Genomic DNA, 25612 nt, shown 5'->3' on the forward strand with positions numbered 1-25612 from the left:
TCCCAGTGCTGGATCTTGGTGCCCAGCACTGACCTTAAAAAGTAATTCCAACTGGGATTTTCCAATAACCAAACTTTCCTCCATAGGATAACATTGCCTGGTTTTTGCCAGAAATTCTTCTAAGTGTTTTGCAACTTACAAATATTCCTTAAAAATCACCTGTATAACAAAAACGATTTCCTTCAACTGTTTCAGGAGATGCACCAGGGCTGAATCCAGGATCCAGCCTGGAGTAAGAAAAACCTACGTAAAGTAAATGTTATTGCAGTTTGCTTAAAATTCCCATTGAGCTCAATATTATTATTGTGTTAGGATTGTGTTGCATATTGCAACAACTATATCGATTGCATTGAAAAGTCTATTGCTTACTGAAAGTATTCAACTAGAGCATCTCATTCTGAGAAAGTATTTTTATACCTACTTGGTTCTAAAATAAAACAATATATTTTTACATACAAACCAATTGGCCTAGAGTTCTTGAGGGTGTGAGACCATTTGCTGACTGAGTGTGTACAGCAAATGCTTCACAATGTCCTCTGATACTGACTTACTGCTCTACCAAGCTACCACTTGAGAGTAAGGTTACATCTAACTTTAACCTCTGCCAAACCTCTGGGGCTGTTGGTCTCTGTACACACTGAACCTTACTTTGGTGCAGTATATACAGAGCCACTTTCTTACACAACCACAAGACCACAAAAGAGAGTAAGGTACTCTTTACTTTAGCCTCTGCTATACCTCTGTGGATCCACTGGACCCTGTGCACACTGTACCTTACTTTGTTATAGTATGGGGCGGGGGCCATTGGAGCAGTCAACATCAATAATGCAACAGAGCGCAATTAGGGCCGCCCTCCCGTGACCAACCCTGCACACAGAGGGACAGACGATGCCTGCGCCCCGAGGGACAGACGATGCCTGCGCCCCGAGGGACAGACGATGCCTGCGCCCCGAGGGACAGACGATGCCTGCGCCCCGAGGGACAGACGATGCCTGCGCCCCGAGGGACAGACGATGCCTGCGCCCCGAGGGACAGACGATGCCTGCGCCCCGAGGGACAGACGATGCCTGCGCCCCGAGGGACAGACGATGCCTGCGCCCCGAGGGACAGACGAACCCTGCGCGCCCCGAGGGACAGACGAACCCTGCGCGCCCCGAGGGACAGACGAACCCTGCGCGCCCCGAGGGACAGACGAACCCTGCGCGCCCCGAGGGACAGACGAACCCTGCGCGCCCCGAGGGACAGACGAACCCTGCGCGCCCCGAGGGACAGACGAACCCTGCGCGCCCCGAGGGACAGACGAACCCTGCGCGCCCCGAGGGACAGACGAACCCTGCGCGCCCCGAGGGACAGACGAACCCTGCGCGCCCCGAGGGACAGACGAACCCTGCGCGCCCCGAGGGACAGACGAACCCTGCGCGCCGCGAGGGACAGACGAACCGCGCGCCGCGAGGGACAGACGAACCGCGCGCCGCGAGGGACAGACGAACCCTGCGCCGCGAGGGACAGACGAACCCTGCGCCGCGAGGGACAGACGAACCCTGCGCCGCGAGGGACAGACGAACCCTGCGCCGCGAGGGACAGACGAACCCTGCGCCGCGAGGGACAGACGAACCCTGCGCCGCGAGGGACAGACGAACCCTGCGCCGCGAGGGACAGACGAACCCTGCGCCGCGAGGGACAGACGAACCCTGCGCCGCGAGGGACAGACGAACCCTGCGCCGCGAGGGACAGACGAACCCTGCGCCGCGAGGGACAGACGAACCCTGCGCCGCGAGGGACAGACGAACCCTGCGCCGCGAGGGACAGACGAACCCTGCGCCGCGAGGGACAGACGAACCCTGCGCCGCGAGGGACAGACGAACCCTGCGCCGCGAGGGACAGACGAACCCTGCGCCGCGAGGGACAGACGAACCCTGCGCCGCGAGGGACAGACGAACCCTGCGCCGCGAGGGACAGAAGAACCCTGCGCCGCGAGGGACAGAAGAACCCTGCGCCGCGAGGGACAGAAGAACCCTGCGCAGCGAGGGACAGAAGAACCCTGCGCAGCGAGGGACAGAAGAACCCTGAGGGACATGCGCACCCTGAGGGACATACGAACCATACACACTGAGGGACATACTTACCATGCACACGAGATACATACTAACCATGCACACCGAGATACAGACTAAACATGCACACGGAGGGACAAGCAAACCATGCACATAAGGGACTTTCATAATATCGAGGCACTGTCAAAATGTTTTACACCTCTGTAGAGCTTAAGATCTTTGGTTAGGATATAAGAGCAAGCATTTTAAGAACTGAAAAGTAAACAAAATGTTTTACGCAATTTCAGAGTTGAAACAAAATAAACCAATAACGTATAGTTTACCTGTTGGTGTAGTTTTGCAGCTTGAAGACTTTCTGGATTCACTATGCTGTGCATTATTCCGCCATCTAGTGGTTGGGTCCGGAATTGTAGTCTTTTTTTCGTGGCCCAGGTGGGCGTCGACATACCACCATTTGGTGTCCTTCGTGACATCGACGTGCTTCCTCCTGAAGCTCCCACCTTTGGCCGCCATCTTCGGATTTTTTTTTCCTTTTGTGTTATTCTTGTTTTTCCTCTTATTTTCTAAGTCTTGTTCGTTTTTAATCCCTTTCCTCCGGTCTCATCTTTCTGGCTGAGGAGGGTGGGTTCGCTAGTGAATCCAGAAAGTCTTCAAGCTGCAAAACTACACCGACAGGTAAGTAACTATACGTTTAGCAGTGTGAATCTTTCTTCATTCACTATGCTATGCATAGACTTTGTAGCGGTTTGTCCTTATTGTGGTGGCTGGGTGGAAGATGAGCACTGGTTAATGAATATGTGTTGTAAGACCTTCTGTCCCACTTGCGCTTCTTTGTTCATTTGGATATCCACACAGTAGTCCTTAGAGAAAGTGTGCACTGAAGTCCATGTTGCAGCTTGGCAAATGTCTTGAATCGATGAGTTAGCTAGAAACGCAATTGTAGCTCCTTTCCTCCTAGTTCAGTGAGCATGAGCTGGTCCTTGTAACTGTTGGCCAGCTTGTTTGTGGCATAATTGAATGGTTTGTGCAATCCATCGTGCAAGGTATTTTTGGTAACTGGTCGTCCCAAAAAACTGCTTGCGAAGGAAACAGAGTTGCTTTGTCTTTCTGCACTCCTTTGTCCTTTCTATATAGTGTATCACTGCCCTCCAGGCATCCAGTGTGTTCAGCGCTCTCTCCGTGCTTGTGGTTGGTTTTTGGAAAAACTAGGTATTTTGATTGTTTGGCTGATGTGGAACCGAGACACCACCTTGTGAATGAAGTGTGGGTCTGTCCTCATTACAATCCTATCACTGTGTATCTGCAGGTAGGGCTCTTGCAGTGTTAGCGCCTGCAACTCACTTACTCTCCATACTGTTGTGATAGCTACTAAGAAGGCTGTCTTTAGTGTGAGCATGTTGTGAGAAAGTGCCATCTTTCTTGCATGGTATGCCCCCACTTTTTGCTGAATTGCTGAATGTACTTTGACTGAGTGTGCCCTGGACTTCTGCCAATCACGTGCCCAGGGCCTATGTTCCTTCCCTAAAACAAACCAAACCCAAATTGGCAAACCCTGGCCACATGTCAGTCCCTAGTAAATGGTACCCTAAGTACCCAGGGCTTTGTGACCAAGGAAGACCTCTAAGAGCTGCAGCACACCTTGTGCCACCCTTGGAGGCCCTGTACCCTTACACACACAAACACTGCCTTTGCAGGCTGAGTGTTTGGGTACAAGACCAAAACAAAGTAGACATGGCACACACCCCTGTGTGCCATGCCCATCACCTACACTGCCATGGCATACATCAGCCACCCCTCTAGCTGGGTGCCTTATGCCAATGGTGTGGGCACAGGAGCCCTGTGCCCCTACAGTGTCCAGGTCAAATCCTGAGCCCTGTAAGTGCAGTGCTGCCATTTAAGAGTACATGGTGCTGAGAGCTCGTCAAACACGAGCTCCACAGCACCATAATGGCAACACTAAAGACTGGGAAGTTTGGTATCAAACTTCTCAGCACATTAAACCCACACTGATGCCAGTGTGGGATTTAATGTACCCAGCACCCCAGAGGGCATCTTAGAGGTGCCCCCTGAAACCTAACCTACGAATCCACGTCTGCTCTGAGGCTGCCTAGGCTGCCACCCAGCAGACATGTTGCTGGACCCCCTGGGTAGGAGAGCCCCAGCTCTCCTGGTCCTGCAACAATGCACATCCTGGGCGAGGTGCTAAATCTCCTCCCCCAGGATGGGCAGGGGACAGCTTCAAAGGCATGCCGCCTCTGTGAGCTTCCCCAGGCCCCTGCAACCCCCCACTCTGGCGGGAAGCTTTGTCCGGAAACCCCAAATAAGGACAGGGGATGTGCCAGCCTGCCAACCCCACCCCTCAGATGGGGGAGGCGAGGTGAAGCACATCTCCAGGCTCTCGCCATCTTGAAGATGGGGAGCCCTACCCTATCAGGACTAGGCTACTGCCCCCCTCCCACAGGAGAGAGGCAGGATAGGGGGTGTACCCACCCCAGGACGGGGACCCATTGGTCCCTGTCCTTCACCTACCTGTAACGCCCCTAAATCTAGTATTTAGGGGCACCCTGAACCTTCCTTCCCCAGATTCCAGATTCGGAAATTACAATAAGAGCAAGAAGAAAAGACCTGCCCTGCAGCTGCTAAGGAGAGGGAGACACCAACTGCTTTGGCCCCAGCCCTACCGGCCTGTCGACCTCGAATCTGCTCCTGCTCCTGCTCCAAACCCGGCATCTCTTGTGGCCAGCAACCTCAGAAACCCCGGAGGACCTGGCTACCTTTGAACTCTGATCCCCTGGGACTTCCATGAGTAGAGGCTCTACTCAAAACCTACCTTTCACCCCTGGCAGCAGCCCAGAACCGCGATCCCAGCCCACTCTGCACCAGCCAAGCCTGGCCGGTGCCGGAGTGAACTAAACCCACGAGGACGACCCCACGGCGACTGTGACCCCGAGTCCGGCACCCAAGGACCCCCCCTCGACAATCCTGAAGAAGCCTGCAGCCTCAGAACAGTGTGCCACCCCAACCGTGATCAACAGAGGGTAAGATTTTCCGACACCAAAAGGCACCCCTGCACCCGGCGCCCCACGGCCCTCTGTGTCCAATCTCGGGGTACCTACCTATCCTCCAACTACCCAACTTACCTCTCGAAGTGGTGGTGGCACCTGAAGAGTCCTCGTCCCCGAGCTTGCAGTCTTTTTCCAAACCGGAGATTTCCCATTGAAATCCATTGAGCGCACGAAGGCTCAAAAGCCCTCTGCACCCAGCCGCCCGAGTGGCCCTGGCAGTGAAAACTTTACACCTACCTACTTCACCACTTGCCCTGAGTAAGTGACCAGGAGCCCAGCTCCCACAGTCACGTGGCTTGCCAGACAGCAGCCACCAAACAAGGCCCCCCCTATCCCTCATAAGATAGCATTGGGCCTAACTCTCTGCACCCGGCCGCCCAAGAGCCGCTGAGGGTGAACCAACTGTACCTACCTGACCCTGGGAGACCCCTGAGTCTGTGCCCAGAACCTCAACTCTGCCAGTCGAGTACTTACCCTTAAACCGCTAACTTCCTTTTCCTCATAGGGTAATATTGGCTGGCTTTTTCCTGAAATTTCTTCTAAGTGTGGACTTTTCAAATCTTCAAATATTCACCAAAAATCAGCCGAGTGACAAAAACGAATTTACTCACCTGCTCTTAGGTGAGCTCCCAGTGCTGGATCTTGGTGCCCAGCACTGACTCTGAAAAATACCCACAACTGTACTTACCCTTAACTCAATTTTCTTCCATAGGAGACCATTGACTGTTTTTCTGTGAAATTTCTTCTAAGGGTCGATTTCTGCAATCTTTAAATATTCTTCAAAAATCGTATATCTGAAAACGTAATTACTTACCTGTTTTGGATAACGGTCCCAGTACTGAGTCTAGGCACCCAGTACTGGATTACAAAAGTAGCGAGAACATACTGTACCTATAACCTGAATTTTCTTCCATAGGGAATCATTGATTGTTTTCTCTGAAATATTTTCTAAGTGTCAACTTTTGAAATGGCTAAATATTAGTTAAAAATCATTACAGTACTTAAGTCGACTTTCATCACTTGATTCTGAGAACTGACCCAGGACTGAATCTAGGATCCAGTCCTGGAATTACAAAAGTAATCTAAAAAGTAATCTGTTGCAAATAACGAATAGTTTCATACCTGTCGGTGTAGTTTTGCAGCTTGAAGATCTTTCTGGATTCACTATGCTGTGCATTATTCCGCGATCTGGTGGTTGGGTCCGGATTCGTAGTCTCTCTTTTTTTTTTTTTTTTTTTTGTAGCCTAGGTGGGCGTCGACGTCTCACCATTTGGTGCACCTCTCGTGATGTCGTCGTGCTTCCTGCGGAAGTCCCACCTTTGGGGCGCCATCTTCGGGTTCTTTTTTCCTCTCGTATTTATTTTTTTTTTTAACCCTAGGCGTTCCATTAATTTTTCTTTTCAAATTTCCTTTAGTATTTCAATTATTCTGTTCTTCCTTGTCCTTCCACCTCTTTCTCCAGCCTCATCTTCCTGGCGGAGGTGGGTGGGTTCGCTAGTGAATCCAGAAAGATCTTCAAGCTGCAAAACTACACCGACAGGTAAGAAACTATTCGTTTTGCAGCGTGAATCTTTCTGGATTCACTATGCTGTGCATAGACTTTGTAGCGGTTTGTTATCTTTGTGGCGGCTGGGTGGTAGATGAGTGTTGGCCGTTGAATATATGTTGAAGCACCTTCTGTCCTACTTGTGCTTCCTTGTTCATCTGTATGTCCACGCAATAGTGCTTAGTGAACATGTGCACTGAAGCCCATGTTGCCGCCAGGCATATGTCCTGAATGGGCGTATTTGCCAGAAAGGCAATAGTTGCTCCCTTCTTCCTTGTGGAGTGGGCTCGTGGCCCATCCGAAAGCTCCTGCTCTGCCGGTTTGTGGCAGAATTGTATTGTCAGTGCGATCCATCGTGCAATGGTGGCTTTTGTCACAGGTCAACCCAGGAAACTGGTTGCAAAGGAGATAAAGAACTGCTTGGTCTTCCTGTGCTCTTTGGTCCTCTCAATGTAGTGCATCACTGCCCTTCTAGCGTCTAGAATGTGCAGTGCCCTTTCTGCGCTTGTTGTGGGGTTTTGAAAGAAACTTGGTATCTGAATTGTCTGGTTCATGTGGAATGCCGACACCACCTTAGGCATGAAGTGTGGGTCCGTTCATAGAACCACCCTATCCTTGTGTATCTGGATGTAGGGCTCTTGCAGTGTCAGTGCTGCCAGCTCGCTCACTCTGCGCTGGTTATCGCTACCAGGAAGGCTGTTTTCATGGTCAGCATTTGCAGCGTGGCCTTGTGGATGGGCTCAAACGGCGCCTTCATAAGTTCGGTTAGGACCACGTTGAGGTTCCATGCCGGCGGCGGCATCCTCTTTGGTAGCGCAATTCTTTTCGCCCCTTCCAGGAACCTCTTTACTACCTGTGACGTAAAGAGACTTCCTCCTCTCTCCTCTCGTGTGTAAGCTACGATTGCCGCTAGGTGTACCCTTAGGGAGGATGAGCATAGATTACTTTTTAGTAGGTGTGTGAGGTATCTAAGCACCGTTGACTCTCTTGTCATTTTATTCTGTAGTTGTGAGAAAGTGGCTCTGTATATACTGTTCCCTAATAGGTACAGGGTGTACAGAGTCCACAGTCCCCCAGAGGCTGATAGAGGTCAAAGTTAGGTATGACCTTACTCTCAAAAGTGGTAGCTTGGTCGAGCAGTAAGGCAGTACCAGAGGACAGTGTAAAGCATTTATTGTACACACTCAGTCAGCAAATGGTTTCACACACTCAATAACTGAACTCTAGGCCAATGGTTTATATATATATATAAAATATATGCTTGTTTTATTTTTAGAACCACAAAGGGGGTAAAAATATACTTTCTCAGAATGAGAGGTTGAGTATAAATACTTTTGTTTTAAGCAATAAATTTGTGTAAACAGTCACAGTTGGTTGCAATAAACAATCCTATTTCCTAAACATAACAATGCATTGAGCTCAATGGTAAATTTAGGTTATTTGTAATAAATTACTTTTCAGATTACTTTTGGAATTCCAGGTCTGGCTCCTAGAACCAGCCTGGGGTCAGTATTCAGAATCAAGTGATGAAAGTCGACTTAATAACTGTAATGATTTTTAAATAATATTTAGCTATTTCAAAAGTTAGCACTTAGAAAATATTTCAAAGAAAACATTCAATGGATCTCTATGGCAAGAAATTCAAATTGCAGGTAGAGTACTTTATCGTTACTTTAGTAATCCAGGACTGGGTACCTAGACCCAGGACTGGGGTCCTTATCAAAAGCAGGTAAGTAATTTCGTTTGCAGAAATGGTACGATTTTAAAAGAATATTTCAAATTTGCAAAAATAGACACTTAGAAGAAATTTCACAGAAAAGCAGACAATGGTTTCCTATGGGAGAAAAATGAGTTAGAGGTAAGTATAGTTGTGAACACTTTTCAGGGTCAGGGCTGGGCACCAAGATCAAGCACTGGGAGCTCACCTAGGAACAGGTGAGTAAATTCGTTTTTGTCACTTGGCTGATTTTTGGTGAATTTTTGCAGTTTTGAAAAGTTCACACTTAGAAGATTTTTGAAGAAAAAGCCAGTCAATGTTACCCTATGAGGAAAATGAAGTTAGCGGTTTAAGGGTAAGTACTCGACTGGCAGAGTTGAAATTCCGGGCATGGACTCAGGGGTCCCCCAGTGTTAGGTAGGTACAGTTGGTTCACCCTCAGCGGTTTCAGGACGGCCGGGTGCAGAGAGAGTTAGGCCCAATGTTATCCTATGAGGGATAGGGGGGCCTTGGTTGGTGGCTGCTGTCTGGCAAGCCACGCGGCTGTGGGAGCTGGGCTCCTGGTCACTTACTCAGGGGAAGTAGGTTAGAGTCGAGAGGGCACTGCCAGGGCCACTCGGGCGGCTGGGTGCAGGGTGCTTTTGAGCCTTCGGGCGCTCAATGGAAATCAATGGGAACGTTCCGGTTTGGAAAAAGGCTGCAGGCTCGGGGACGAGGATGTTTCAGGTGCCACCACCACTTCGAGAGGTAAGTTGGGTAGTTGTAGGTTAGGTGGGTACCCCGGGATTGGGCACAGGGGGCCGCAGGGCGCCGGGTGCAGGGGTGCCTTTTGACGTCGGGAATCTTACCCTCTGGTTGATCGCGGTTGGGGTGGCACTTGGTTCTGAGGCTGCAGGCTTCCTCCGGGATGTCGAGGGGGGTCCTTGGGTGCCGGACTCGGGGTCACAGTCGCCGTGGGGTCGTCCTCAGGGTCTTTGTCCACTCCGGCACTGGCCAGGCTTGGCTGGTGCAGAGTGTGTTGGGTCCGCGGTTCCGGGCTGCTGCCAGGGGTTAAAAATAGGTTTCTTGAGTAGAGCCTCTACTCATGGGAGTCCCAGGGGCTTAGAGCCAAAAGGTAGCCAGGTCCTCCGGGGTTGGTGAGGTTGCTGGCCACGAGAGATGCCGCGCTGGTGCAGGTTCGAGAGTCGACAGGCCGGTAGGGCTGGGGCCTAAGCAGTTGGTGTCTTCTTCTCTTTTTAGCAGCTGCAGGGCAGGTCTTTGTTCTTCTTGCTCTTCTTGTAATTTTCTATCTGGAATCTAAGGAAGGAAGGTGCAGGGGGCCCCTAAATACTAGATTTAGGGGCGTTACAGGTAGGTGAAGGCCAGGGACCAATGGGTCCTTGTCCTGGGGTGGGTACACCCCCTATCCTGCCTCTCTCCTGTGGGAGGGGGGCAATAGCCTAATCCTGATAGGGTAGGGCCTCCCATCTTCAAGATGGCGAGAGCCCGGAGATGTGCTTCACCTCGCCTCCCCCACCTGAGGGGTGGGGTGGGCAGGCTGGCACATCCCCTGTCCTTGTATGGGGTTTCCGGCCAAGCTTCCCGCCAGAGTGGGGGGTTGCAGTGGCCTGGGGAAACTCCAAATGGCGGCATGCCTTTGAAGCTTCCCTTTGCTCATCCTGGGGGAGGAGATTTCTCACCTCACCCAGGATGTGCATTGTTGCAGGCCCGGGAGAGCAGGGGCTCTCCCACCCAGGGGTCCAGCAACGTGTCTGCTGTGTGGCAGCCTGGGCAGCCTCAGAGCAGACGTGGATTGTAAGTTAGCTGTAAGGGGGCATCTCTAAGATGCCCTCTGGGGTGCTTAGTACATTAAATCCTACACTGGCATCAGTGTGGGTTCAATGTGCTGAGAAGTTTGATACCAAACTTCCCAGGCTTCAGTGTTGCCAATATGGTGCTGTGGAGCTAGTGTTTGACAAGCTCTCAGCACCATGTACTCTTAAATGACAGCACTGCACTTACAGTGCCCAGGAATGGACCCGGGTGCTGTAGGGGCACAGGGCTCCTGCTCCTGTGCCCACACCATAGGCGTAATGCACCCAGCTAGAGGGGTGGCGGACATATGCCTTGGCAGTGTAGGTGATGGGCATGGTACACAGTGATGTGTGCCATGTCGACTCTTTGTTTTGTCCTGCACCCAGACACTCAGCCTGCAAGGGCAGTGTGTGTGTAAGGGTACAGGGCCTCTGAGGGTGGCACAATGAGTGCTGCAGCCCTTAGAGGCCTTCCCTGGCCACAAGGCCCTGGGTACCTAGGGTACCATTTACTAGGGGCTGACATGTGGCTAGGGTTTGTCAATTTGGAGTTGGTGTGGTTTAAGGAAGGAACATAGGCCCTGGGCACCTGATTGGCAGGAACCCAGGGTACACTCAATCGAAGTACATTCAGCAATTTAGCAAAAAGTGGGGGCATACCATGCAAGAAAGATGGCACTTTCTCACAGTTTATTTCTGCTGCACCATATTGTGAACCTTTTCCATTTCTCCCCATAGCATTAGCGTGTTGTAGGTCTCCTTGCCTCCCGCAGCACTCGCAAAGTGCTTGGAGGTAGGTTCAGGTGCGCAAACTCTAGTCTTCAGGAGCCATGCCGCCAGGCTGAGGCTCTCTGGCTCTGGATGCAGGACCTCTCCGTTCTGCATGGAGAGCAGGTCCTTTCTTCTTGTGAATTTGTGAGGAGTGCCTTGTGCCATTTCCACTATTTGAGAGAACCATGTCTGTCTTGCCCACTGTGGTGCCACTAGGATCAGTGTCATGTTGCTGGTCCTGCACTTGTCGAGCACCCTGTGTAACAGCGGTATCGGTGGAAAAGCGTAGGCAAATGTCTTTGACCAACTTATCCATAGGGCATTCCCTTGGGATTGCTGTTCTGGTTGTCTGGATGCGAAGTTTTGGCATTTTGCATTCAGGCGTGTTGCAAACAGGTCTATTGTCGGTATTCCCCACCTTTGGAATAGCCTCTGCGTTTCCATTCCATTGAGCTCCCACTCGTGGGATGCCGATGTCTGTCTGCTGAGCCAGTCTGCCTCCACATTGTCCTTCCCTGGTAGGTGTATGGCCAGCAGGTCTATCTTGAGTGGGATGGCCCATCTCCAAATCTCCTGTGCCAGAGTGGAAAGGGGAAACGATTGTGTCCCTCCCTGCTTGTGGATATAGAACATGGTAGTAGTATTGTCCGTCTGCATCAACACTTTCTGGTTGTATAGCTGCTTCTGGAAGGCCTTCAGGGCTAGCAGGGCAGTCTTCAATTCCAGGTAATTGATGTGTCTGACCGCATCTGCCGGAGTCCACAGACCCCTCACCCTGAGCTTGTTCATGTGTGCTTCCCATCCTATTTGTGATGCGTCCGTGGTGGTCACAGTTGGGTTTGGTGGTATCAAGGTCTTTCCTGTAGTTCTGTTCTCCCTGTTCCACCATGCTAGCTCCTCCTGCACTGCGTGCTTAACAACCACTCGATCCTCCCAACTCCCGCTTGCTTGTGACCATTGCTGTTGCAGCCATTCTTGGAATGGTCTCATGTGAAGCCGTACATTGGGGACTAGGTGGATGCATGACGCCATCATCCCCATGATCTTGCTCACTGTCAGAACTCACCCCTTCTGGTAGAGACGCGTCTCGTTCAGCAGGGCTATTGTTCTTCTGTCGCTGGGCATGACCGTTCCGTCTATGGTGTTGATCTTCGCCCCCAGGAAGATCTTCACCTGTTCTGGTTTCATCGATGACTTCCCCCAGTGTATCAAGAACCCCAGGTTTGTTAGTGTTCTTGTCACACGTTCTGCGTGCTCCTCGCACTTGTCGCGAGTGCTTGCTTTGATTAGCCAGTCGTCTAGGTAAGGATACACATGAATCCCTTCCCTTCGTAGGTACGCTGCTACTGCTGCAAGGCATTTTGTGAACACCCTTGGGGCGGACTTTAGACCGAATGCCAGGGTTGTAAACTGATAATGATCCTGGTTGATGTTGAACCTTAACAGGTTTTTGTGTCGTCTGTTCATTGGGATGTGCAGGTAGGCGTCTTTGAGATCCACGGTGGACATGAAGTCTCCGCCTCGTATTTGGGGTAGCACTTCTTGTAGTGATGTCATCTTGAATTTTTGCGTCTTTATGAATTTGTTTAGGAATCTTAGGTCCAGGATGGGTCTTAGTGATTTGTCCACCTTTGGTACCAGGAAGTAGTTTGAGTACACTCCCTTGTTCCTTTCTCTGCATGGCACTGGTTCTATGGCCCTCTTTTTCAGTAGTTGAAGTGTCTCCTCCCGGAGTTGAGCGAGCTCTTGACCCGAGCGCGGTCTTCTCTTTGGTTTCTTGTTTGGAGGCCTTTTCTCTAACTCTATGCAGTATCCGTGCTGTATGACGTTGAGAACCCATTTGTCTGAGGTTATTTGTTGCCATTGTTTAAGGTAGAGGCCCAGTCTTCCGCCTACTGGTGTTGCATGCTCGTAGGCGCTTGTTTTGTGTAACCCCCTTGGTGTTCTTACATTGCGCTTCACCCTTCGGGGTATGCTGGGGGTAAGCGTCTTTTTGCATGTGAAGTCACTTAGATGAGGGTTGGTCTCCCCCTCTCCTCCTTTGGCCACGTCCGTTTCACCTCCCGCTAAAGGACTGGCCTCGAGGCTGGTACTGCCAGTTCTGCTTCTGCTGTCCCTGCTGGCTGTGACTGTCACCCTGCTGCCCTTGCTGGAATGTCTGGTGCGACGTACCCTGCTGGATTCCTCCCCTTCCGTAGGGTCTCCGATTTAGGGTGCCTCTTCGCAACCCTCTGAATTGCAGGGCCCCCATGGATCTTGCCGTCTCATTTTCCTTTTTTAGTTGGGTGAGCTTCTCGTCCACAGTTTCCCCGAACAGCGTTTCACCGTTGAAAGGGGTGTTCAGTATGTTGTTCTGGACTTCCTGCTTGAATCCAGAAATTCTGAGCCAAGCCTGTCTCCTTTCAGTGATCCCTATGGCCATCAGTCTGCTCGAAGTTTCCGCCCCGTCCAATGTAGTCTTAATGCATGAGTTGGCGATTTTCTTCCCTTCCTCCACTAGATGGGAAGCCCTTTGACGGTAATCTTCTGGGAGATGCTTGACTAGTTCCCCCATCTTATCCCAATGCTGGTACTGGTGTCTGTTCAGTAGCACGTTTGAGTTTGCCATGCGCCAGTGCATTGCGGCGTTTCTTTCTACCTTCCTTCCAGTGAGGTCCATCCTTCTGCTCTCCTTATCAGAAGGTGGGCCCGAGGTTGCCGGCACATTGGCTCTTTTCCTGGCCGTGGAAGCAATGATGGAGTCGGCAGTGACCGATCCCTTGATGTAAGGAGGATCCTGCGAGGAGTGCTTGTACTTCTTTTCCGTTCTGGGTGTGATGGACCGGCATGTTACTGGGTCCTTAAACGCCTCCTTCCCTTGGTTCATCACGCTTTGGAGCATGGGGAGGAACTGGCTCCTCGTCTGGATGGGGAGCAGAGTTTCGAGTAGGAAGTCTGCTTTCGGCTTCTCCTCGTCCAATTTTACACCAAAGGCTGCTGCAGCACTCCTGACGACCATGTTGTAAGCCTCGATGTCGACTGGCGGCGAAGGCCTCTAAGGATAAGAGTCCACGGGCTCTTCGGCGTCTATGTCCTGCCAGTCCAGCTCATGAGTCGAAGGCGCCGAGCCGTAGAACAACTGCTGATCCTCTTCCTCATCTTCTCCCTCATAGTAGGGCCCTTCTTCCTCCTCTTCAGGACCTCTCGACTGCTCTTCGGCGTCTAATTCTTCCTGCTCCTCGATCTCGACGACATCCGTCGACGGGGCCGTTGGGATTTTGAATTGCTTCATTCTTTCGTCGAACTCCTTCTTCCTCTGAAGGATGCTCTCCATCTCCGCCTCGAGCCTTCTCTTTTTCTTTTCCATTTCGGAGATGTGCTCGGCGTCGACCGCAGGTCTCTTCGACGGAGCTTACGTCGACGCGGCCTTGTCTTTCGTCGCCGAACGTCCCACCTCATGGGTCTGTTTCGACGAACTCTGTCCCTCGGCGGTCGTCGGCACCTGGGAGTCCTTCTCGAAGGATCCGCTCGGCCTTCTGTCCTTGGAACCACTCGCGGTCGTCGAAATTTTCGGCGCCGGTGTTCCCTTCGAGGACTTTGACTCAATTTTTCGAGAGTCACTTTCAGTTTTTCGGGGACCTTTCTGTGGTTTTGTACTCGACGTGTCTCTTACCTTGTCAGGCGTTTTCTTATCGGTCTCAACGACAGTGCAGACATCAGGTCCCTCGGTGATGTTGTCTTCATCGTCGGTGGAGAGGCTCAGATCGTACAGTGACGGGGCCTTACCCTTGCCTTCCATGTTGAAGTTGGCTCTCCTCTGTCGTTCTCTCACCCGGAGAGTCTTCGGCGCGAAAGCAGAACAGGTGTTGCAGTCCTTGCTCTCGTGGTCGATCGGCAGGCAAAGGTTGCAGACCGGGTGTTGGTCCTTCTGCGCGTACTTGTGGTGGCAGTTAGGGCAGAACTTAAATGGTGTCTTGTCCATTGCGCTCAGAGCCTCTGAGTGCGCATTTTCCTATGGGCGTCGAAGAATTGAGGATCCCCTCTTTCTTCGTCGTCCCGGCTGTAATTCCTTCCTCTCTGTAGTCTTCTAAAAGTTCTCCTTCGATGAAACTCGCGTATTTTCCTTCTTCCTTCGTCTAAAACTCTGGAGCTTCTCGATGACGATCCAGACCCAACGGCGGAAAAAAGAATCTGAAGATGGCGCCCCAAAGGTGGGACTTCCGCAGGAAGCACGACGACGTCACGAGAGGTGCACCAAGTGGTGGGACGTCGACGCCCAACTGGACTACAAAAAAAAAAAAAAAAACTACGAATCCGGACCCAACCACTAGATTGCGGAATAATGCACAGCATAGTGAATCCAGAAAGATTCATGCTGCAAAACTTGAATTTATCATTGAGCTCAATGTATTGTTGTGTTTAGAAATAGAGTTGCCTACTGCAACTACTTGAACTGCTTACTAAAGTCTATTGCATATACAAAAGTATTTATATGAAACATCTCCTGTCGAGAAAGTATGTCGTTGAACGTTTGGCTGCATTTTTTCTTTTTGCCTTTCCGCCCACCCCGAGGTGTTGCTAAGGTGGGGGCCTGATGCATGGCGGAGTCACTTGGTGGAGGGCTGTTGTCCTACCCTTCGTGCTTGTCTTTGTCAGTTTCCGAGCCCTCGAAAGGACTGTCCCCGGGGTTGGTACTGCCAGTTTTGCTGCTGCTGTCCCTGCTGCTGCTGGCCTTGGTTGTTCCCTTGGTAGCCTTGCTGGAACGTTTGGTGCCATGTGGTCGGCACGTTGCCTTCACTTCTGCCACCTGGCCTCCTTGTGGGTGGACCTCTTCTCATTCCCATGAACTGCAACACTCCCTTGGACCTTGCTTTTTCGTTGTCCTTCTTGAGCTGCGTCAACTTGTTGTCCACTGGTGTGCAGAACAGTTGCTCTCAATTAAACGGTGTATTTAAGAGGTTACTTTGTACCTCTGGCTTGAATCCTGAAATTCTGAGCCATGTGTGTCTTCTCTCAGTCACTCCTGTCATCATTAGCCTGCTCGATGTTTCTGCAGCATCCAATGCCGATTTCAGGCATGTGTTCGCCATGTTCTTTCCTTCTTCAACCAGGTGAGCTGCCCTTTGTTGGTATTGGTTTGGCAGATGCTTTAGGAGCTGCCCCACTTCATCCTAGTGTTGGTATACGTGCCTGTTGATCAGGACATTGGAATTTGTGATGCGCCAATGTATTGCCGCATTTCTCTCCACCTTTCTCCCTGTGAGATCCATCCTCATACTCTCCTTGTCTGGAGGTGGTCCGGCATTTGTGGGAACATTAGCCCTCTTCCTAGCCGTTGCTGAAATTATGGAATCGGCTGGCACTGAACCTTGGATGTATGCAGGGTCCATTGAAGAATGTTTGTACTACTTCTCCGTTCTATATTTCACAGCTTTGCATACTGTTGGCTCCTTAAAGGCCTCTCTTCCCTGGTCCAGCACACTAGGGAGCATGGGCAGGAATTGGCTCCTAGTCTGTTGAGGCAGAGTTTCCAGGAGGAAACATGCCTTGGGTTTCTCCTCCCCCATTTTCACTCCATAAGTCTGTGCAGCCTTCTGTACGACCATGCTGTAGATCCCTAATGTCGTCTGGCGGCGAGGGCCTTTAAGGTTAAGTGTCTACACCTTCTTCCGGTGATTCGGCGTCGAGATCTTGCCATTCCACGTCTTGTGCCTCCGAGGACGTCAAGTCCCGGTAGGATTGCAGATCTTAGTCGCGTTCTCCCTCTAAATAGTAGTCATCTTCTCCCAGTTCCTCGACTGGTTCGGGAGTTTGGCGGTTCCACGTCTTTGTCGTCCCTTTCGACATCGACCGCAGGTTTCGGCGGGATGGTGTATTGGCTCATCTTCTTGTCCAAGTACTTTTTCCGCTGTAGGATGCTCGCCATTTTGGCCTCGAGCCTCCTCTTCTTCCTCTCCATCTCGGCGGCATGTTCGGCGTCGAGGGTTGGAGCGCTTCTCTTCGAGGCAGTCGAATACTATGTCGGCCCTACTTTCCTCGGCACCAAGGTGTCCTTCTCGAGGGCAACCTTCGACATCTGAGGGTTTTCGCCGACTGGGAGTCCTTTTCGAAGGAGCTGCTCGGTTGACCGTCCATGGAGGCTGTTGCTTTCGTCGAGTGTTTCGGCGGCAGAGCTCCTTTTGAGGACTTAGCTTGATTTCTACGAGTGTCGCTCGGGGGTTTTGTTTCACTCCTTCGAGTGACGCTAGGATGTTTAGGGGTCGATGACTCCCTTACCTCCTTCGTCATCTTATGGACCTCAACGACCGTGCAGTCCTCCGGTCCTTCGGCCATGTTGTCCTCTTCTCCACTGGAGAGGACCAAGTCTCGTAGTGTTGGAGGTGGCCCCTGCCCCTGCATGTTGTGGATCACCCTTCTCTGCCTCTCCCTTACTCTAAGGGTCTTGGGTGTAAACGCCGACCAGGCGTTGCAGTCTTCGCTTCTGTGGTCGAGCGGCAGGCAGAGGTTGCAGCCTGGATGCTGATCCTTCTGGGCGTACTTGTGGTGGCAATTGGTGCTAAACTTGAACAGTGTTTTGTCCATCCGCGCGCTCAGGGAGCCCCCTGCGAGCGCATTCTCTGTCGAACGTTGAGGTTTTGTTTGTTAGAACTTCTCCTCCTTCGCTCCGGGTACCGGACCTGTAGTCCGGTGTAGTTGAAAACCGATTTTGCTTGATTCCACTTCCAAAACTATGGAACTCTTCGGCAACGATCCAGAGCCAACGGCGGAAAAAAGAATCTGAAGATGGCGACAAAAGGTGGGAGCTTCCGGAGGAAGCACGTCGACATCCCGAAGGACACCAAATGGTGGTATGTCGATGCCCATCTGGGCCACGAAAAAAAAAAAAAAGACTACAATTCCGGACCCAACTACTAGATGGCGGAATAATGCACAGCATAGTGAATCCACAAAGATTCACGCTGCAAAACTATTTGTTGCATTGCATTGGCTCCTTCAATGTATTCTTTATATGAGGAGTCAGGAATGATGACTGAAGAGCTTTTCACGCCAACACTTTAAATGTAATTTTATTTCATGTGGGAAAAGAAGGAAGACGCAGTACCAAGGAGGCATTTCAATGCTAACAGTAGCGACTCTAAAGTTATCTTTATTAAATAACCTTTGCAAAACTGCATGTGCATCAGTCACATTTAATTTCAAATATAGACACCGCATGGAGGGAAAATGTGTGAAGAATATAGGAGTGCAACTTCGAATGTAATTAAAAAAATAGTAAAATGTAATGAAAACAGTCATCTGGCCGTACAAACAGCCCTATGAAGTAACCGGCATTGGCTGCCCACAGCTCAAAACATTTATCGAAAAAGTAGAAACAATGTTCCTGCTTTTAATGCAAGCTTACTGCCCCATATGCGGCTATTCTGATCCACTGTGCCCCTCTTTCCGACTCCAATACTGGAAGAAAGGCCAGGTTCTTGTTCAACGCAAATCGGAAATAATACATTCAAGAGTAATATTATGCAAATATAAAGTGAAACGGAGCGTGCGAAGACAGAACATATAAAGGGTCTGGGAGGAAGCGGGGCGATCAGTTCCTCACTCAATGCTGCCACTTTCTTCTTCTTCTACCGAAAACAAACATGCTGGAAAGGTTTGCAGAGATGCTCCAGGATCGCTGTGCTCCGGCAGGAATAACACCCACTTAGATGTATAATTATAACTTCTTTAAAAAAACCTGCAGTGTTCATGCAAATAGCATGCCTCAAACAAAACCCAGCCGGTTGATTGGTTGTTCAGTTACTCCTCCGGAGAGTAAGAACAAGCCCGGGAGTTGTGTGCTCACACGAGTGCTAAAAGGAAATTAAAAAAAGCCCGCGAGTAGTGCACGCGCGCTCCCGAGCACCCTAGGCCACAGAAGACAGAAGGCGGGACATGCACTCGCCTTGGGCCAATTGCGTGCTGTCTTTCTTAGAAAGACGCATGCAAAGGCCAATAGCGGGTGTAAAAAAATAAAGCACACGCAGGAGCGTGTGTTTAGAGTTTAAAAGCCCTTACTTAAAAAGTCTTGCAGAGCAGCGCATGCGCGCTGGCTCAGGCGAGACCTAAAAAGAAGTGGGAGGGCAAGGGGCAACAAAGTTTTTATATAAAAGGGGTTAAAATCAACTTTGTGTCTTTCACCAAGTCTAGCTTGGAGGTGGATATCACTCAAAAGATTTCAAATAGAGGGAGGACCTCTTGCTTGAGATCACACCACCACAAATTCAAGTTATACAATTAACCAAAACAAGGTTCAAATAAAGCACCCCTATTCTTTTTAATGCTCTACAATATTATAACTGAACGCATTTTATGCAATACAATACACCATCTTTGGTCAGGTTATCTTACTACACATCAGTTCTGACAAGTTTAATTCTAGACAATTTATCACATGACCGTCCAGATCCACAACAAGTGTAGTTAGCAAAGAACAAGTCCCACAGGAGGCATCAAGAATACTTTGTTACTCCACGTTTAAAGCCATCCTCAAAAGAAGAGGATGGGGGCACCACAAGTGCAGGGAGGGGTGATATGACGGACCAGGTCTCATTTCATTCCTTTCGCAAGAAGAAAACAGCAGAAAGATTTACGGATAATGGTAAAATCAGTAATAACTGTGAAATTCATAAAGCCTTCAAGACACCCTCTATGTGATGCACAGATTTCTTTAATAAGTATGAGAACTAACCTGTCTCTGTTTAATTTCCTCTTTCTTCAGTTCCAGAAAAGCTGTGGGTATGCCAGCAATATTTTCTTGAGCACTCAAAAGAAGCGGCCAAAGCTCTCCCATGAATTCTCTGGCATTCTTACCATTTAAAAACCCAGTGAGGTTTATTTGCATCATTTTTGAATCTGGATTCTGAAAGAAACATAACAGGAAGACACAAAGGTCACTTAGAACCCCTAAACGGCACTGCTCAATGATCATATAGTTCATAATGGCTCCCAATGATGTTTTAGGCTGCTCTACGCTAACTAAGATGCACTAAAGTTCAATCAAAGGTACTTATCCCATCTCACTGTATATCAAGGGGCCAGTTAGCCCTTTGTGGATAAGTCCTGGACAGTGACACTGTTGATTAGAAGACCAAGAGTCTAAGTTTTGATTAGATTTGTAGGCCCAAATCTATCATAAAACCATTGTAATGCCTGCAAACAAACACAATCTGATGACTTGAAAACTTGAACATATGCTAGTAAACAATTATTAAATATCAAAAGTACCTAATGAGAGTACAACCATAGGCTTTGCATGCTCAATACTACACCAAATACTAGACTTCAAATCCTGCAAGGATTAACACTTGGTAAGATAATTACCACACAGCTATGGAGATAAGATTGCCATTATGAACTGTCCACAAAGGGTTTAAAAGCTTGAAAGTCTCAGAATAATTGGCTTTATAAGTTTTAAGTTCTCGGACAAAAAAAACAATGTCCATAGAAAGGCACGGCACAACAGCACAAAGTACAGATTTCAGATGACGTCCGCTTCTTCTCGAAACCTTGGGGGAGGGGTTTTGATATCGCCAAGTCCCCTGTAGAGAAAGATGTTCCCTTGGCTTGCTTCCGACTCCCTACTGCAACTCAACCACCTCGAGTTTAATGTTATATCATTTATCTAAATTGCAAAAGACGAACAATTAATCATGAGTACACAACTACAAAACTTTTTAAAAAAATAAATAAATCTAAGCTTCAGATTCATGCTCAGTGTATTGAGAACTCCCTGCCTCATGATTCAAATCTGTATTCAACAGAATACATCGGAGATATATATACTTCAGTGTAAGCCATCCAAACAAGTTAAAACACACCCCAGCCCATAATTACAGCAATCTGTCCAAAGCCTTATTTTATTTGAAATCGAATGACCTCACAACTAGAAAAAATCATTTTCTTTGCAAAGTTCAAATGCTGTTGTACTGCTAAAACTATTTCAATGTAAAAGCAGTTCTCCTTTTGTACACTATGTGAAGTGTTTAAAAATAAATATTTCAAGAGGGCAACATGATCCTTAGAATTGTTCTACACCATCTTTCACAAATTAATGTACATGCGGATCTTCAGTGATTTATTTTCATCCAGAATCTCTAACGCACAAACCCACAATTTATAATTCTTTGAGTACTAACCATTTTTATGTTTTTTTTTAAATTAAAGTAGCTTTCACTTTTCTATCAACCCATATGCTTCACACAAAAACATTTTTATTTGTGCATTTTAAGAGCAGTGTAAAGCTTTGCCCGAGTGCTGTTAGGTTGCATTAAAGTTTTGTTTGGCCACTTTACACAACTCACCTCCAAACCACACACTGCATCATCAAGAGCTGGGTCAGAGCAACATTGGACACGCACTCTGCCGTGACCTAATAGGGTGATGGTGCTATACTTCAGACGCATGGAATACCTTCCATTTTGGTTCAGGCCTTTTAAATCATAAATCACATCATCATTAGAAAATTGCTGCCAAATTAGCTAACATGTAACAGCAAGATTAAAACAACAATTCCTATTTCTCACCTGTGCATTTTGAGAAACTATGCACCCTCACTAAACTTTCTTAAATTATTTTCTTTGCATTGTAAATTGTATTCGATTAAGCGTTACAATAGAATGACAATTCTTTCATATATGATAGTTAACACTGAAAACATTACAGGCAAGGTGCTGCACTTTCAAATTTACCGTCTGCTTCAAATGTATTACCTTTACTTCTAGCTGGTTGAAGATAAATTCAATTAACACATCATCTTCAAATCCCAGAATTTCAGTAATTCGCTTAGTTATCCATGGCTTGATAACTTCCAGATTAACCTTGACCATGTCTACCTGTTTATGAAAAAGCAAAAATTATTTTCTCTAAACATCTTTCAACTGAATTGAAGGTGATGCTGTACATACTTCCAATAGAAGCATCTGCAACAAATGTTAACTAAATTACTGAAGATCACCGATTTAGGAACAAATGATTGCAAATTTAATACCGACATGAGAAAAACAACTTGTCATGTACTTTGATTTAGTTTTTCCAAAGAGTAAATAATATAAAACAATTTACATGATCCATATTTTCAATATTTTCATGTGGTAATGCTCAAAATTATACTTTTACAAATGATTTTGTAAACATCTGGCAGGTTTTTCCTAAGGAACTTTGGGTAATGTTAGGGACAATGTGCATTTTAAGCACAATTGGGAAATAATAAATACTGCTCAGAATTTGATGGACAACTATTTTACATGACAATGAGACTTTTGTTTTAGATCTTTAGTGGAAAATGGTGTTTACATCACTGCTAGCCTTCACTATGCCTAGTTAACATGGCATTGCTAAGTGCCATTATGTCCAACTAGCACACCACTGTCCGTTACACATTATGCCAAAAGTCTCTATTAGACAGAGAGAGCACATGCTAATGCATTTACATAATCTTCGGCACATGCGGTTCAGTTTTGATTGTGCACAGTTACAGCATCAGAAGCAATATTGTAATGATGTATCAGGAAACCACAACCAATTTGTGTCATGTGCAGGTATGGGAGAACTCAATAAAAAAAAAAAACTTAGAGAAGAAACAGCAGTCAACCTATGGGCATAGAGAAGACATGGCAAAGAGTGCACACCCTACTTAGACTTTATTTTGTACCAGCACGTGAAATCATGACCAGCAGCATGTATGGCACTAAGAGTTTGCCCTGAAAGGAAAGGAACCTCATCTTTACATTGTGGATGCAGCTAACAGCTCTGAAGTTCACACAGACACTTCAGGACTGAGTCTTTAGCTTCTATGCAACCACCAGAGACGAGACTATGGGAGTTCATGTGCCTCATAGGCTGAAATAAGTCTTCTGCAAATGCTCAAACACTGGATAGGCATCCAGTGAAACATGACTCATCGCACAGCCAAGAACTAAAATTCAAAATGTCCATCAACACCTCATGTCAACTTACGTACTGAACAAAAAAAGACAAGTAGCCCAAAAACAGGGGAGTCCCATTACACTGCCAGAGCAACTTCTGCCATTACATACAATGTTCACGGTCACGGCTGCCACTGGAAATAAATTGAGAATGGGGCCGAAGGCAATCTCTTTCGCACGGACCTCTGCTAGGTCTCTGATTAGGTCCGGCTGGTAGAGGGCTCCGTTGAAGAGCTCCAGGTGGAGGTGGACACTTTTGAGGAAGCAAGTCCCAGCGGTGACATCTTGGCCAGGGGCTATGGAGGCTAGGGTAGAGGATGCTGAAGGGCACTACTGCAGCAATATTGTGAATCTACTGGGTATCCGGGATGGCGCACACCCTGAGCAGTTTGTTCAGGCTTGGATCAGAGGCATCATGAAGCTTAGTGGACTGTCCCCCATGTTCACTATTAAAAGGGTGCACCGTGCGCTAGTGGCACCGCAGTGGCCTGGGGCCCTGCTGCGAGCCACCATTGCCCACATTTTGAATTTCAAAGGCAAGGACAGTATCCTCGGGGTAACCAAAGACACTGCCAAATATGATCTCCATTTACCCAGACAATACAAATAAGGTCCAGGACACCCAGAAGACATCTCCTGGAGGTTAAGACCAAGCGTCGCTCAGTGGACCACTGCTACATGTTGTGGTATCCAGCTAGGTTGAGGGTGCGGTTGGAGAGCAAATCCCACTTCTTTGATATCCTCGAGGATGTGCTGCGCTGGCTGGAGGTCTGGGATAATGGGCCCAGGGAATGTGAGAAAGTGCCATCTTTCTTGCATGGTATGCCCCCACTTTTTGCTGCATTGCTGATGTACTTTGAGTGTGCCCTGGACTCCTGCCAATCAGGTGCCCAGGGTCTGTGTTCCTTCTCTAAAAACTGCATTGAAGCCTAAACCCAACTGGCATCTGAAGCCACGTCAGCACCTGGTAAATGGTACCCTAGGTAACCAGGGCCCTGTGACCAGAGAAGCCCCCTAAGGGCTGCAGCACTTATTGTGCCACCCTTAGAGGCCCTGTGCCCTGACACACACACATGCTGTTGAAGGCTGAGTGTCTTTTTTTGTTTTTTAACTCCACGGTATCAAAACAATACAATACATTATATTATTTCATACATTCATATGTTCATAAAATGCCCCCCAAATAGACATACCAGTCTTTCGTTTCCTTGAACTTTTCACCGAATACAAACTAAATTCTAAATTAAATAAATTATACATTCTAGCTTGCCATCGTTCAAAGGGAGGGGCCTCCGGTTGAAGCCACTCAGCAGCAATACATAATCGAGCCACAACCATAGCCATAAAAATTAAGTAACGATGTTTAAACATAGATTTCCCAGCTTCTAAATCCTGACCAATTCCTAACTTCGATATCCGCAACATATCGACAATTTACTACAAGTACTATCCGCATTATCCCACCCACATCGAAAACATTTGACATCCTGCTTCCATCCCCATTTTAACATCTTTGCCGGGGTATAATATAGATTGATAATAGTTTTAAAGACTTGAACCTTTAGATTCGCTGATAACAGGGTTTCCCTAGACATTATAATAGCTTTCTCTATAGATATATCCTGTTCTCCCAGTACCATAGCCCATTTAGTATTATGTTTCTCTAAATCATCAGTCCTAGTAGATAAAAGAATCTTATACAATACCCAGATTTTCTCCTGACGTCTTATAGTTTCAATCAGTGGGTTTGGTACCAATACTAAGTTCTTCCTACCAAGAAAGTCCCGGATTTGAAGGAATTTACAAAACTGCGTTCTGGGCAAATTATACTGTCTTGCCAAATCCAGATAGCTAGGGAAAAGCCCCCGAGCCTCATAAAAGTCTCCAATCTGCACAATCCCTTTATTTCTCCAACTTAATGCCACCTGATCACAAAAAATGGATGCGAGAATTTTCAAGGCATTTGTGGGTGTATAATATGTTAACCCTTCTAACAAGAGAATCTTCCGTATACTTTTCCACACCTTAAAAGCAGCATTTATTACTTTAAACCGTGTCCTTTTAAAATAACTACCATCAACTTCTTTAAACAAACAGTTCTTTACCTCTGACCCAAGCAATAATTCAAAAATAGGGGGGGGGGGGGGGCCTCAGCCGGGTTACCAACGTCTTCCCCAGTCAGCAATACTTGCATCTTTAACAAAAAACAAGCATAATAATAAAATGTAAAGTCAGGTATCGACCAACCACCCCTTTCTCTTGGTAGAGTCATGAACCTTGTAGCCTGTCTAGGTTTGCCAGGGGCCCAAAGAAATTTAGCACAGAGATTGCAACTGTTGGAGTTGATCCCGCGTCACTTCTAGGGGAATAGATCTAAATAGGCAGAATATTCATTTTTATAATATTGCCTCTACCCACCAATGTGAGATGTAGCCGCCCCATCTTTCTAAGGATTCCTTAGTTCTACTCATAATATCCACCCAATTAGCTTCAACCAATTCTTTCATTGATGCCCGAATTTTAATCCCCAAATATGTTACTTCTTTCAAACATCTCACATCACTTGACACAACATTATCTGAGCATAATATTTGTGTTTTGGTGATATTAAGCTTATAACCTGATACCTGCCCAAATTATTTTGCTAAGCGCTCCACCTCTATATGAGCGGTAATTGGATCTACTGTAGTAATGGCTATATCGTCCGCATAAGCAAAAACAGAA

The 25612-nt window shown here is 48.0% G+C and overlaps 1 protein-coding gene across 10 annotated transcripts in view; it reads right to left on the reverse strand.

Annotated features, from left to right (window-relative positions):
• Positions 1-25612, reverse strand: part of SRRM1 (serine and arginine repetitive matrix 1) — a 639067-nt gene that overhangs the window by 508208 nt on the left and 105247 nt on the right. For 6 of the 10 annotated variants that reach the window (XM_085647827.1, XM_085647825.1, XM_085647826.1 and 3 more), the window contains 2 exons: positions 21674-21796; positions 19654-19824 (listed from right to left, as the gene is read on the reverse strand). In XM_085647827.1, coding sequence (XP_085503953.1) covers positions 19654-19824; positions 21674-21796 — 294 coding nt within the window. Of the gene's footprint in view, positions 1-19653; positions 19825-20285; positions 20587-21265; positions 21394-21673; positions 21797-25612 lie in introns of all 10 variants that reach the window. The other 4 variants (XM_085647831.1, XM_085647832.1, XM_085647829.1 and 1 more) reach the window with 2 other exon arrangements.

Source organism: Triturus cristatus, chromosome 3_2 (assembly GCF_964204655.1).
Source record: "Triturus cristatus chromosome 3_2, aTriCri1.1, whole genome shotgun sequence".
NCBI lineage: Eukaryota > Metazoa > Chordata > Amphibia > Caudata > Salamandridae > Triturus > Triturus cristatus.